The 16,174-nt window shown below is 42.8% G+C and overlaps 1 protein-coding gene across 2 annotated transcripts in view; it reads right to left on the bottom strand.

Moving 5' to 3' along the window:
- LOC120940617 (cadherin-6-like) overlaps positions 1 to 16,174 on the bottom strand; it is a 516,101-nt gene that overhangs the window by 203,463 nt on the left and 296,464 nt on the right. For both annotated transcript variants that reach the window (XM_040353572.1, XM_040353571.1), the window contains one exon: positions 206 to 500. In XM_040353572.1, the coding sequence (XP_040209506.1) occupies positions 206 to 500 (295 nt within the window). The remainder of the gene's footprint in view (positions 1 to 205; positions 501 to 16,174) is intronic.

Below are 16,174 nucleotides of genomic sequence, written 5' to 3'. Positions count from 1 at the left end.
TTACCTATCTATCTATCTATCTATCTATCTATCTATCTATCTATCTATCTATCTATCTATCTATCTATCTATCTATCTCTATTAGACATAATACAAACAATCAGACAACACATATTGTAGATTGCTAGAAATAACAACAGATATAGTATAGTACGTTACGTATTATTAGACATGTTTCACAGGTTGTGATGCTGGTCAGACTTACCAACTTCGGACATCTCTGGGACAGTGGCGGTGTAAAATTCCTTCGTAAATTTGGGTTCATTATCATTAATGTCGTGAATCTTGATGACAAACTCAGATTCAGGTTCAACAGGTCTTCCTGTTTTTTTGTTCACGGCTTGCGCACGTAATACATACGACGACTTCTCTTCCCTGTCCAGACGTTTTGTTGCTTGGATGTCGCCAGTGTTTTCATTGATTATAAATACATCCCCAGCTCCATCTCCAGACAAAATGTATTTCAATGATCCATCCCCACCGTCCTGGTCTGAGTGCAACTGAAAAAACAAAACGTAATATAAATAGTATTAGTGGTTGTGCCTGCACATTTATTTTGGAGGATTTTGCTACTGCATTCTATCATGTGCAACATAGACACTAACAACAAAATACTCCTCCCACAACAATAGATCCACTCAGCAACATAGACCCCCACAACAAAATACTCCTCCCACAACAATAGATCCACTCAGCAACATAGACACTAACAACAAAATACTCCTCCCACAACAATAGATCCACTCAGCAACATAGACACCCACAGCAAAATACTCCTCCCACAACAATAGATCCACTCAGCAACATAGACCCCCACAACAAAATACTCCTCCCACAACAATAGATCCACTCAGCAACATAGACCCCCACAACAAAATACTCCTCCCACAACAATAGATCCACACAGCAACATACACCCCCACAACAAAATACTCCTCCCACAACAATAGATCCACTCAGCAACATAGACTCCCACAGCAAAATACTCCTCCCACACCAATAGATCCACTCAGCAACATAGACCCCCACAACAAAATACTCCTCCCACAACAATAGATCCACTCAGCAACATAGACCCCCACAACAAAATACTCCTCCCACAACAATAGATCCACACAGCAACATACACCCCCACAACAAAATACTCCTCCCACAACAATAGATCCACTCAGCAACATAGACTCCCACAGCAAAATACTCCTCCCACACCAATAGATCCACTCAGCAACATAGACTCCCACAGCAAAATACTCCTCCCACACCAATAGATCCACTCAGCAACATAGACTCCCACAGCAAAATACTCCTCCCACAACAATAGATCTACTCAGTAACATAGACCCCCACAACAAAATACTCCTCCCACAACAATAGATCCACTCAGCAACATAGACCCCCACAACAAAATACTCCTCCCACAACAATATATCTACTCATCAACATAGACCCCCACAACAAAATACTCCTCCCACAACAATAGATCCACTCAGCAACATAGACTCCCACAGCAAAATACTCCTCCCACACCAATAGATCCACTCAGCAACATAGACTCCCACAGCAAAATACTCCTCCCACACCAATAGATCCACTCAGCAACATAGACTCCCACAGCAAAATACTCCTCCCACAACAATAGATCTACTCAGTAACATAGACCCCCACAACAAAATACTCCTCCCACAACAATAGATCCACTCAGCAACATAGACCCCCACAACAAAATACTCCTCCCACAACAATATATCTACTCATCAACATAGACCCCCACAACAAAATACTCCTCCCACAACAATAGATCCACTCAGCAACATAGACCCCCACAACAAAATACTCCTCCCACAACAATAGATCCACTCAGCAACATAGACACCCACAGCAAAATACTCCTCCCACAACAATAGATCCACTCAGCAACATAGACCCCCACAACAAAATACTCCTCCCACAACAATAGATCCACTCAGCAACATAGACTCCCACAGCAAAATACTCCTCCCACAACAATAGATCCACTCAGCAACATAGACACCCACAGCAAAATACTCCTCCCACAAAAATAGATAAACTCAGCAACATAGACCCCCACAACAAAATACTCCTCCCACAAAAATAGATAAACTCAGCAACATAGACCCCCACAACAAAATACTCCTCCCACAACAATAGATCCACTCAGCAACATAGACCCCCACAACAAAATACTCATCCCACAACAATAGATCCACGAGCAACATAGACACTAACAACAAAATACCCCTCCAGCAACAATAGCTCCACCCAGCAACATAGACCCCCCACTAGCAACACTATATCTCCCAGAAGCCAGCATCAATAAACCCCCCAGCAGCCAGTAATAGAAGACCCCTCCCTCAACACCTCAACAAAAGATCCTTCCCAACAGCAATTGAGCCCCAATAACAATATTTCTCCACCAGTAACAAAACATCCCCAGCACCCCTTGCCATTACATACATTTAGTGCTAGAACTGCATTCCCCCCACATTCCTGCTGAAAAAATGCCCCGGCCATACCCCATACTAGTTCTGTGGAAGTGACATGAGTATTAAGCCTCGTACACGCGATCAGATTTTCCGACGGGAATTGTGTGATGACAGCCTGTTGGTGGAAAATCTGACTGTTTGTACACTTCGTCGGGCAATTGTTGTCGTATTTTCTGCAGACCAATGTTGGATGGCAGGCTATAAAAAAACGTGGACAGCGGTCTGTTGTCTGATTTTCCGATCGTGTCTACACAAGTCCGTGGGACAAAAGTCCAAAGTACAAACACGCATGCTCAGAAGCAATGCTCAACAAACACAACATTAACAGAAGGTGTCCAAAGGGTGACATTAAGAGCTGAAAAACCACGTAGTACGTATAGTACGTCACTACGTTCATGTTTGTTGGCCTACAATTCTTTGTCATTTGTATGCAAGACAAATTCCTGTCCAACTCCCTTTGGACAATAGTCCTAAGCTGTGTCCGCGAAAAATAGAGACGTGTGTTTTCGGGGCTTTCGTCTCAGCTTAGTATGCAGCCTGTTCGAGAATAGCTTCTCAGGTGTCGTGCTTTGTAAAAGATTCACTTTACATACTGTAAAACCCCTTTTACACTGGGGCGGTTTGCAGACGCTATTGCGCTAAAAATAGCGCCTGCAAACCGACCTGAAACAGCGGCTGCTGTTTCTCCAGTGTGAAAGCCTGAGAGCTTTCACAATGGAGCGATGCGCTAGCAGGACCACTCCAAAAGTCCTGATAGCCACATCTTTGGAGCAGTGAAGGCAATGGGAAACCGCGGCTACACCGCCGGCAATGCGCCTCTGCAGAGGCGCTTTGCGAGTGGTATTAACCCTTTTTCGACCTCAATTCCGACGAGAAAAGCGCTGCTAAAAATAGGGGCGCTTTACCACCACCGCACCTCCCGCCCCAGTGTGAAAGGGGCCTAAATGTACCTTAGAGGCCACAATAATCAAAGATCTAATCATAAAATGCAAAACATGAGAATTTCGCCATCTAATATAATACTTGTAATACTTTCTTTCAGATAATTTGACTACTTTAGGTCCAAATAAATTGCCCAAATTTTTTTATAAATTTTAACATGCACATGGTACAAAATATAATTATTTGAAAGATAGGTATCCAGTCCTAAGATTTACACAGCTCTGCACAGCGCTGCCTTGCTGGGAAGGGGCCGCAGTATACAGAGGAGCAGTGACCCGGGCACATATATTTGCAAATGTGCGCTATGAAACCCTCTGTTTTTAACGTGAATTGTTGTACAGGGTCAATTTGGTTTGCTTGTAGGCTAGCTGGTAAATGTGCTGGGAGATTTTTGTTTGTTTGTGATGTGCATTACCCTTCCATGTGCATCTTACAGCCAAAGCAAGTAAAAAATTGGGGTGGTTGCCATCTTTTTGTATAGCTTGTTTGCAGGGGGGGGGGCCTGTTCTTCCCTTGGTGTGGTTTCACTTTCACTTACATGTCTCCTCCTCTTCCCCATCTTATGGCTGGACAATTAAATGAGAAGCAGCACAATGGTGAGTTTATTTGTCTTTCACTCTGCCCTCCTTTTGTCAGCACCTTCTGATACCTGATTAGCAGACAAATAACTTCCACGCCACCCTCACTAAGGCCCCTTTCACACTGGAGCGGGAGACGCGCTGACGGTACAGTGCCGCTATTTTTAGCGGCGCTATACCGTCGGAATTGCCGCGGTATTTGGCCGCTAGCAGTGTGGCTTTAATCCCCGCTAGCGGCCAAAAAAGGCTTAATACCACCCGCAATGCTCCTCTGCAAAGGTGCATTGCTGGTGGTATTACCGCGGAGTCCCATTGTTCTCACCGCTCCAAAGATGCTGTTGGCAGGACTTTTGTAGCGGCCCCGCCAGCGCATCACCCTCGGGCTTTTACATTGAGACTACAGGGCAGGAGTTTTTCAGGCGGTATTTAGGCTCTATTTTTAGCGCTAAACTGCCGGAAAAACTCCTCAGTGTAAAAAGGGGTCTAACCCCTTCTCTATCCAAAACAAATAGCAACTGTAAAATCTTTAAAAAAAAAACCTTAACAAGATTTTGACAAACCTTAATAAAAAATATTGAAGAAAATAAAAATAAAAAATCTTAACAAGACAAAATGTGGTCGATTTGCTAAAAGCACTCAGAATATAGTGCGGCTGTGCACGGTAACCAATCAGCTTTTAACTTCAGCATTTAAGCTTACTATAAAACATGGAAGCTGATTGGTTTCTATTCAGAGCTGCACCAAATATTGCATACACACAGTTTTAGTAAACAACCCCTTATATTTAATAGCAGCACCAGGTAATTAAACCAATAAAAACATTATTACTGGTACTGTACATATAAAGGATCTAATATAAACATATAAACATATAAATATAATAATAAGTAAGGTATATATATATATATATATATATATATATATATATATATATATATATATATATATATATATATATATATATATATATATGTATACATATATAAAACAACAAACCTAGTACAAAGTAAAAAATACACAAGAAAAATGCTTATTTTATAAAATCATCACACAATTGTCTCCCTGTGCTGCTCCTCCCTCCCGCTCTCAGAGCTCTGCTGCAGAGTGATTGTGATAGGTTGATATTAATTCTAATTTAGGCATATGCAGTATCATACAAAAGTGAGTACACCCCTCACATTTTTGGAAATATTTTATTATATCTTTTCGTGTGACAACACTGAAGAAATGACACTTTGCTACAATGTAGTAGTGAGTGTACAGCTTGTATAACGGTGTAAATTTGCTGTCTCCTGAAAATAACTCAACACAAAGCCATTAGGGGCAGATCCTCAAAGAAATTACACCGGCGTATCACTTGATACGCCGCGTAATTTCAAATTACCCACGTCGTATCTTTAGTTTGAATCCTCAAACCAAGATACAACGGCATCTGGGTTAGATCCGACAGGTATACGTCCTCGTACGCCTTTCGGATCTAAGATGCAATACTTTGGCGTCCGCTGGGTGGCGTTCACATCGTTTTCCGCGTTGGGTATGCAAATTAGCTATTTCCGACGATCCATTAACATACGCGCGGCCGTCGCATTCTCTTACGTCGTCTCTAGTCGGCTTTTTCCGGCGTATAGTTAAAGCTGCTTTTTTGCGGCGTATAGTTAGATTTGCCATGTTAAGTATGGCCGTCGTTCCCGCGTCGAAATTTGCATTTTTAATTTTTTTGCGTAACTCTTCTTCCAGGATTCGAACCAGCCAAAAGTAAGTTACAGCGGCGTAGCGTATCTCTGATACGCTGTGCCGATGTATTTCTATGTGAATCTGCCCCATTAATGTCTAAATCATTGCCAACAAACGTGAGTACACCCCTAAGTAAAAATGTCAAAGTTGGGCTCAAAGTGGCAATATTTTGTGTGGCCACCATTTTTTTCCAGCACTGCCTTAACACTCTTAGGCATGGAGTTCACCCGAGCTTCACAGGTTGTCACTGGAGTCCTCTTCCACTCCTCCATGATGACATCACAGAGCTGGTTGATGGTAGAGACCTTGCGCTCCTCCACCTTCCATTTGAGGATGGCCCACAGATGGTCAATAGGGTTTAGGTCTGGAGACATGCTTGGCCAGTCCATCACCTTTACCCTCAGCTTCTCTAGCAAGGCAGTGGTCATCTTGGAAGTGTGTTTGGGATTGTTATCATGTTGGAATACTCTTCACTGTTTACAGAAAAATGCATTTAATGTATATATGATTATATAGTTGTAAAATTGTCTTTTTAAAATCTTCTTTAGCCCTTATGGTTTGTGCATAAAAATACTTAATTATTTAGTAAGGTGGTGCTCTGATAATAAGTATATACCGTTAATGCAAAGCGACCAATTAGAATCAAGTTCTTTTGTCAGGAATGGGAAATATGAAATCTGATGATCCTTATTTAATAGGCTTACTAATTTACTTAGGTGTACTCAATATAGCAGTTAGACCAATTTTGCTATAGTTTGATAAGAGTTAAACATCAATCTTACTACTGTATTTCTCTTCTATTTGTCCTGTACATTGCCCAGTACAGCTGATGCTATCTATTTTATGAATAATAAAGTAGTAAAGATCACAGACTGTCACAAAATCTATGTAGAGTATGTCTCTTTACGCCACCCTATTCAATCTGTGTGTGTGCGCATAATTGATTATTTTCAGATCCCACACAGCTACTGGACATATAAAAGTTGTTTAGACACCAGGTCTGTCTTTTTCTGCAACAATGGCAGAAACAATTATTTCACAAAGTCTAAAACAAAAGGAGAATCGATATATGGACAGTAGGGATGGGATTTCAGCTAATATATGTCTATTCCTCCGATTCACATCAGCACTTTCCAATCTTACACCGAATCCCAGATATAAAAATGCAAAAATGTCTATATCGTATTATACTCCTAGAATATGGATGAACCATAGAGCCCATTAATAAAAATTTTAATTAAACTCTGACTGGTAATGTACTTCATTTTAATTGAAAAATAAATATACATGCAATAAAAATGAATATGTGGTTATTTGTCATCTCTAATTTAGCTAGGTCAGTAACTTTCAGGATTTAAAATAATAGAGACATTTTTTTGGGCTTCGAATGTAGACAAACATTCAATTGCATTAAACCACAATGGCCAATACAAATGCAGCATCCACTAATCAGAACCCAATATTAAAAAATGAACAGGCTGCTAAGGTCTACTGCATTTTGCACATCATTGAAGAGATATACTAAGTTCTGGAAATTGAACAATCTCTAAATTGCTGCATTTATATCCAAATTGGCCACAGAAGGGCAATAATAAGGAATTGTTTTCATACTGGGCCAGATCCACATATAATTGGATAGGCGCAGCGTATCAGAGATACGCTATGCCACCGTATCTTACCTGGCTTTAAGTCAAATCCAGGAAGATTTCACACCATAATTTACGGCGGCGTAGTGTATTTCTGGTGGAGGAATTCAAATCGGCGGGTAGGGGGCGTGATTCATTTAAATGAAGCGCGTCCCCGCGCCGATTGAAATGCGCATGCTCCGTTTCGAAATTTCCCGCCGTGCTTTGCGCGAAATGACGTCGCAACAACGTCATTTTTTGAACTTAGACGTGACTTACGTCCATCCCTATTCATGGACGACTTACGCAAAAAAAAAATTCAAATTTCGACGTGGGAATGACGGCCATACTTTAACATGGCAAGTCTATCTATACGCCGCAAAATAGCAGCTTTAACTAGAAAAAGCCGACTAGAGACAACGTAAGAGAATGCGACGGCCGCGCGTACGTTCATGGTTTGTCGGAAAAAGCAAATTTGCATACCCGACGCGGAAAACTACGCGAACTTCACCCAGCGGGCGCCGAAGTATTGCACCTACGAACCGAAGGCGTACGAAGCCGTACACCTGTCGGATCAAACCCAGAAGCCGTCGTATCTTGGTTTGAGGATTCAAACTAAAGATACGACGCGGGTAATTTGAAAGTAAGCCAGCGTATCAGTAGATACGCCGGCGTACTCGCTATGTGGATCTGGCCCACTGTGTCCAAAGTTAGCCCTACAGGGAAAAAAAATAATGTAAAGTATAACAGTCAACAATTGCATATTTAACTATCTGGCAGAACTATCAGATGAAGTTAGACTAAAAAGAAAAAATATCATAATTAACAAAGTTTATCAATACATTTCCAAATTCATTGGTGGCACTTCATTTTATGGAATGAGGCAACTTCTCCTGCTCTCATTATGCCAACAATCACACTAATGCCGCATACACATGGTCGGAATTTCCGGCAACAAATGTTCGATGTGAGCTTGTTGTCGGAAAATCCGTCAGTGTGTATGCTCTATCAGACATTTTCTGTCAGAATTTCCGACAACAAATGTTTGAGAGCTGGTTCTCACTTTTTCCAACAACAAAAGTTTTTTTCGGAAATCCCGACAGTCTGTCGCCAATTCCGATGCACAAAAAATCCTATGCATGCTCGGGATCAATTTGACACATGCTCGGAATCATTGAACTTAATTTTTCTCGACTCATCGTAGTGTTGTACGTGGCCGCGTTCTTGATGTTCGGAATTTCCCACAACATTTGTGTGACCGTGTGTATGCAAGACAAGTTTGAGCGAACAATCCGTCGGAAAGAAATCCACGGTTTTGATGTCGGAAGGTCCGATCGTGTGTACGCGGCATTTGTACTCATATTTGCAGCAAATAAATTATTATTATTAAGATTTTTTTTACTGAGAAAGCTGAATGACAAAAGTCCATCTTTTGCAAAAATTAATAAATTAAGTTTTATTATTATTATTATTATTAATAATAATAATAATAATAATAATAATAAAACATGCACTTATTTTATTTTTTGCAAATTAGCCTGAAATGCATTGCAACTCCAATTAGATGACCACAGGTGCAATGCACAGGCTCCTGCAGTATCTTCCTTCCGCTCATTGTATGTATCGAGGTGTGGGCTTTCAGTTGGAGAGCTTTAGTGTCAATGGGCTATGAGTGCAGGGATCACTGCACTTGTGTTCCATTAGGCCTCGTACACACGACCGAACATGTCTGCTGAAACTGGTCCGCGGACATGTTCGGTCGTCTGTACGGCCGACCGGACAATTTCACGGCGGATCGGACAGGTTTCCAGCGGACAAATGTTTCTTAGCATGCTAAGAAACATGTCCGCTGGAAGCCTGTCCGTCGAACATGTTCGGTCGTCTGTACGACTCACCGGACATGTCCGCTCGGCCGAAAGCCCTCGCATGCGTCGAAGTGATTCGACGCATGCGTGGAAGCATTGACCTTCCAGGGTCGCGCACGTCGTCCCGTCATCGTCGGGAAATTTGGTCTGATGGTGTGTACAGCCATCAGACCAAAATCCGCCAGCGGACATGTCCGATGAAAACGGTCCGCGGACCGTTTTCATCGGACATGTCCCGTCGTGTGTATGAGGCCTTAAAATCTACAAGTCCATATGGTAGATAGGACTTGTAGTTTATTCATTTACAGATCTCCACAAATGTATGACGTGGCTGTGTGGCTATGCACAACTGTGCACAATTCAAAACTGACATATTTTGTCAAGTAGAAGAACCCCCATACAGTGCTGAGGGGGGATGGGTAGGTTTTGGGGGTGGGGGCAGATTAGCACCATGATACATGTTGATGTTACCAGCTAAATATGGATAGTTATGCCTAGATTCACATACATTGCCGCAACTTTGCGGCGGCGTAGCTTAAGGCATTTAGGCTACGCCGCCGTAAGTTAGCGAGGCAAGTACATGATTCACAATGTACTTGCCTGCTAAGTTACGGCGGCGTAGCATAAAGCGGGCGGGCGTAAGCGCGCCTAATTCAAATGTGTGTAAGGGGGCGTGTTTTATGTTAATGGGGCTTGACCTTACGTTTTTGATGTTTCTTTTAACTGCGCATGCGCCGGGCGCCTACATTTCCCAGTGTGCATTGCGGCTAAGTACGGCGCACGGGCCTATTGATTTTAACGTGGACGTAAACTGCGTAAATCCCGATTCACCGACGACTTACGCAAACGACGTAAAAAATTCGAATTTCGACGCAGGAACGGCGGCCATACTTAACATTACTATTCCAACTAGGGCTTAGCTCTAACTTTACATGGCCTATCTCTTACGTAAACGGAGTAAAAGTACTGCGTCGGCCGGGCATACGTTCGTGAATCGGCGTATCTACTAATTTACATATTCTACGCCGACCGCAATGGAAGCGCCACCTAGCGGCCAGTCTCAATATTGCAACCTAAGATAGGACGGCGCAAGCCGTCGTATCTTAGATATGTTTAAGCGTATCTCTGTTTGAGAATACACTTAAACATAAGTCGGCGTAGATTCTGAGTTAGGTCGGCTTATCTACTGATAAGCCGGCCTAACTCTTACTGAATCTACCTATTAGTCTTTAATCCTTTATTACTTCTCAGTGGTGCCTATCTTCTGCAGCTTTTTGCTTAGCTCACATGGGCACCAAAAGGGTGATAAAAACACCAATCAATCATCTGTTTGACCACACACCAACAAAATAACATTGTGGCTAATCAGGCCCTTTTACAATATGGCAGCGATGATGGTTTTTCTTAGTGGTGCGGCAAATTTAACATGGAATGTCGTGTTTGCCAGGCAGTGTAATTTTCCAAATGTGCCCTTGAAGTCAATGCAAAATTCCCCTTGAGATTGGGAAATAACAGGCATCTAGGTGGCAGCAGTATCAATCCACCACAGGTTGCTTCTGGAGGTTGGGGGGTTGCAGTAAGTTTACCTCTCGTGTGAATGAGTCCTTTTTGCAGCTACTTATTTTCTACATGTAAGTTGTGCAGTGATAGTTGTATGGTATTTCTCTGGGTGGGTTTACTAATGGTGACAACAGGGGACCACGCCTGTATAATGTGTGTTTAACAGCCCATTATAGTTTTCATAGGAAGCTTATGTGTCGGGGTGACAAGCCACAAGGACATTTGGGAGACAAGAACAAAGTGTTGTCACCTATAACAGGAAGCAGGTATTGCTCTGAGCTTCTTAATACATGTTTATAAAGATTTCCTTAAGGCCCCGTACACACGACCAAACATGTATGCTGAAACTGGTCCATGGGCAGTTTCAGCATACATGTTCGGTCGTGTGTAGGCACGAGCGGGCCGAATTCCAGCAAACATTTGCCCGCCGGGCCTTTTCCCAGCAGGCAAATATTCCTGGATGTGTTTTAAAACCGTCCGCTGAAATCCTAACTGCTCGGACATGTACGGTCGTCAGTACAGACCTACCGTACATGTCCGAGCATGCGTGGAAGCCTTTAAATGGCAGGCCCGCCCACGTCGCCGCATCATCGCCGCGTCATCGTCGCGGCGACGACGTGGACACGCCCCGCATAGTGTTTACGCGCGGACTTCTGTACGATGGTTAGTACAACCATCGTACAGAAGCCCTCTGGCAGGCATGTACGGTGAAAACGGTCCGACGGACCGGTTTCACCGTACATGTTTGCCCGTGAGTACCCGGCCTAAGAGTTTTGTTGAAAAAAGCTTTATGTTTATAAAGCACAACAGCTAAAGCTCAAAAACCCATGCAACTAAATGTTCCAGAAAACCCGTCACCTTTCCCCCAGCTCTGCAGTGCTGCATCTGGTCATTTATTCAGTTAGATTTAGTCGCAAGGCTACACATTTGTTTTCCATGTGCGTATGCTGTTTTAAAAGTGATTTTTTTATTATAAAAGTTGTACAAATAATGTAAAAGATTGCTTCAAAAAGATTAAACAGCATGCTTTTAAGTGCATTCAGGTTGTATTTCAGATGTTCCTTAGTTCCTTTTAATCTGCTTCTGATCTCTGTCTAACTTGCTTTTGACTTTCTTCTGATCTTGCTATTTAAATCTGCATTTTCTTTGACTTGTCTGAGTATAAAACAAATCTACAACTAAATGCCTGCTTAGCTAAGCGCAAATAAAATACTTTAAACCTGTAACTTCTTTTGGAAGCAGAGGCACAGAAGCCAACAAATCCATAATTTCCTATACATCTACAACCCTAGCATATTGATTTTCTCACCAACCTCCATCATTATCTATATAATCATACTGTAGCTCTTGTGAACTTCTGTGAGTCAGATCTATTAATTTCATGAGAAACCCTATATAAAGAAGGAGGTTATCTACTAAACAACCACCATCATTTTCTACTCCAAAGCCAAATTATGTCTCTGGAGTACTTATTTCTGCCATTTATTTTGTAACCTTTAACTCTATGAAATTGTTTTTTCCAGTGCGTCTAATGGCTAACCTTGTACACATATTCGCCAGCACACCAAGGATCATTGAAAAAACGTCCAAAAATTTAATGCATAATAGCGATCCAAAAAGCAACGTTTCGAGGTCACGCAGGACCTCTTCGTCAGGCAAAAGATGGCTAACCTTGGCACCCCAGATGTTTTGGAACTACATTTCCCATGATGCTCAACTACACTGCAAAGTGCATGAGCATCATGGGAAATAAAGTTCCAAAACATCTGGGGTGCCAAGGTTCGCAATCACTGGTCTATGTTGTGATCCAAAAGGGGCTTCTCTAGCCTAGTGACACCCAACTACTAGCCAGTCTTTCTACAGTTTAAATTATTACTGTTAAGGGCCCTCTAATATGGTGGAAATGCAGGCAGTGTGCATGAAATCCCATTAGTGCTGTGATTAAAGAGAACCAGTTATCCATGTGCTAGAGCACATAGGGCCAGATCCAGAGAGAGAGTACGCCGGCGTATCTACTGATACGCCGGCGTACTTTCAAATTAACCGCATCGTATCTTTAGTTTGAATCCTCAAACCAAGATACGACGGCATCTGGGTTCGATCCGACAGGCGTATGGCTTCGTACGCCTTCGGATCGTAGATGCAATACTTCGGCGTCCGCTGGGTGGAGTTCGCATGGTTTTCCGCGTCGGGTATGCAAATTAGCTTTTTCCGACGATCCACGAACGTACGCGCGGCTGTCGCATTCTCTTACGTCATCTCTAGTCTGCTTTTTCCGGCGTATAGTTAAAGCTGCTATTTTGCGGCGTATAGATAGACTTGCCATGTTAAGTATGGCCGTCGTTCCCGCGTCGAAATTTGAATTTTTTTTATTTTTTGCGTAAGTCGTCCGTGAATAGGGATGGACGTAAGTCACATCTAAGTAAAAAAAATGACGTAGTTGCGACGTCATTTCGTGCAATGCACAGCGGGAAATTTCAAATCGGAGCATGCGCAGTTCATTCGGCGCGGGGACGCGCTTCATTTAAATGAAACACGCCCCCTAATCGCCGATTTGAATTCCGCCGCCAGAAATACACTACGCCGCCGATTTGAAAGAACGCCAGGTAAGGTACGGCGGCGAAGCGTATCTCTGATACACTGCGCGGGTGCATATCTATGTGGATCTGCCCCCCAATCTTTATGTCTGAACAGATATTATACATAACTATATATGTATTTATTTTCCTCTACTTAAAATGGTAGAAGCAACATGTCATCTCAAAAACCGAAGACATACATATAGGGAAGCTGTTTTGCATGTTAAAGGGTTTGTATTTAAGTCTTGAAATTTACAAACCTCTGCCATACAGCATAGCACTGTCTGAGAGTTCTGCTGAAGTTCTCTAAGGCCGGGTACTCACGAACAAACATGTATGGTGAAAGCGGTCCGTCGGACCGTTTTCACCATACATGTCTGCCAGAGGGCTTCTGTACGATGGTTGTACACACCATCGTACAGAAGTCCGCGCGTAAACAATACGCGGGGCGTGTCCGCGGTGTCGCCGCGTCGATGACGCGGTGTCGCCGCGACAATGACGCAGCGACGTGGGCGGGCCGCCTTTAAAATGCTTCCACGCATGCGTCGAAGTCATTCGACGCATGCGAGGGACGGCGGGCGCCTGGACATGTACGGTAGGTCCGTACTGACGACCGTACATGTCCGAGCGGGCAGGATTCCAGCGGACTGTTTTAAAACAAGTCCAGGAATATTTGTCCGCTGGGAAAAGGCCCGGCGGGCAAATGTTTGCTGGAATTCGGCCCGCTCGCGCCCACACACGACCAAACATGTCTGCTGAAACTGGCCCGCGGACCAGTTTCAGCAGACATGTTTGGTCGTGAGTACGGGGCCTTACAGGGCTTGTTCCTCCCCACCCTGTGACTGAACAGCGAAAGGTGAAGCAGCACATTGATGAGATTTACTCTCTGTTGCTCTACTCTCTCACCCTCGGTATAGTTATTGCTTTGCAACACACCAATTGGCTTTTTGTGCTGCTTCTCCTTAAGAGGCTGAATTAACTCTTATTCAGGTAGTTGCACTACGTGCACGTAAAAAATTGATGTAAAGATTTTGTAATACAGAGCTGCAATCATTCATGTTATTTGTATCTGTCTGGTGAGGTGTTTAGCTTTCATGTGGAGATCTTCAAGCTTGTGGAGGCTTTTTTGTTTGTGATTACCTTTGGTGGGATGCCCCAGGTTGGTCCCAAGTGGGACCAGAGATGGTTTCCAGTTTTCCAGTACTATGTGTTCATACTTTGAACCAACATGTAAGTAGAAGGATGGATATTCTCCTTCCTCCTGACTCTTTTTGTCTATCTTCCCCAGTGATGGGGTTCAACAGTAGATCGTATTAGCTTCCATTTTTTTCTAGAGATACGCCATTTGCATCTGCTCCCGATGAGGTAAAACAATCCCTAAAATACGTTTAGATATTCATGATGCATACATGTCTCTAACATTTGATGTGGTTTACTTTTTGTCTATTCCTGCTTTCTAGTGTTTTTTGTTATCCTATACCACTCAATTCCATGCTGATACCTCTGTATGTCAATGTCCTACAATGGGCCATTGATGTGTTGACCAACATACTATTTATATTTACATATATTGGATGTGTTATGTCATTTGTACTCATTTCAATAAATGTGTTTTTTGACCAAACAATTGTTTTGTTTCTTGTACCTCATTTAAAGTCCCAAACCCCCCTTTTTTGCAGATATAATTTAAACCGCTGCCGTTGATCATCACAATATCATCAACATCATTCATCTCAGTCAGTGAAAGACAAGTTGCTGGCTAAATTCTATTTTTTTTATTAGCATGTTATTGTTTTCACCGTAATCCTCATCTTTGTTGTTTGGTTACACATGCTAACATCCAGTGTTCACTGTAAACCATCAGTGATTCTTCCCATTAAGATATGCAGTGATCTTGCTATTCCTAATGATACACATATGCTCAGATCTTGGTTAGGAGTGACAATGGAGGAAAATTGATGGGGTTGAGAGACTGAAGTTTATAACCTTAATTGTTTGTGCAAATTTACTACTACATAGTTACATGTAGTAGCGATTGATTGCACAGTTTTGGAGCATTGTGCAGTCATTAGCACTTAGCCAAGCCTACTTGTATACTTTATTGTTCCCTATAGAACTAATAGGCACAATAAACAAAAATCCCCTGCGTGCAAATTGACTTAAAAAAAAGTGGCTAGGCTATGGATATTCTAATCGCTGGGATTGACGCCACTCCGGCCAGTCACAGAGCCGGAGTTTGCGGCCCGGGAAGGAAGAGGGGTGAACAATGGTCGCTCGCTGTCAGCGAGGAAGACGGGGACATTGCGGGCTTCTCCTTCAGGTAAGTTTCACATAATGAGCTACTATGCGATACATAGTAGCCCATTATGCTTTACCTTTGCAGGGAAGCAAAGAGGAAATAAAACCCATCAGGGTTTACTTATTCTTTAAAGCATCACTAACAAGGGTGTGCCTATCTGTATACCCATGCAAAGGGCCATCTTTGCCTGCACAGGTATTCCATGCATTCACTTTCATGTCTACTGGGATGCAGTGGCTGCATTGACACAGCTTCTGGTTCCAATATAACAGCTCTATGGGTGCATGACCCCAAATGCATAGCTGTCAAATTATGATCATTGGTTGTGTCCATGCAGCCACTGCTTCCCAATAGACATAAATGGGGCTGCCTGTCCTAATGGAGCAATCGCAGCACATGAAGCAGGGATCTCCAGTTCTACTTTTGCAAAAAAGCAAAAAATATACACTTTTCTACTGCCAGTAAATGCCAGTAAAAGGAAAGGGTTG

This window comes from Rana temporaria, chromosome 5 (genome assembly GCF_905171775.1).
Source record: "Rana temporaria chromosome 5, aRanTem1.1, whole genome shotgun sequence".
Classification (NCBI taxonomy): Eukaryota; Metazoa; Chordata; class Amphibia; order Anura; family Ranidae; genus Rana; species Rana temporaria.
The sequence above is the reverse complement of the archived record's forward strand: the minus strand, read 5'-3'. Positions and strand labels throughout refer to the sequence as shown.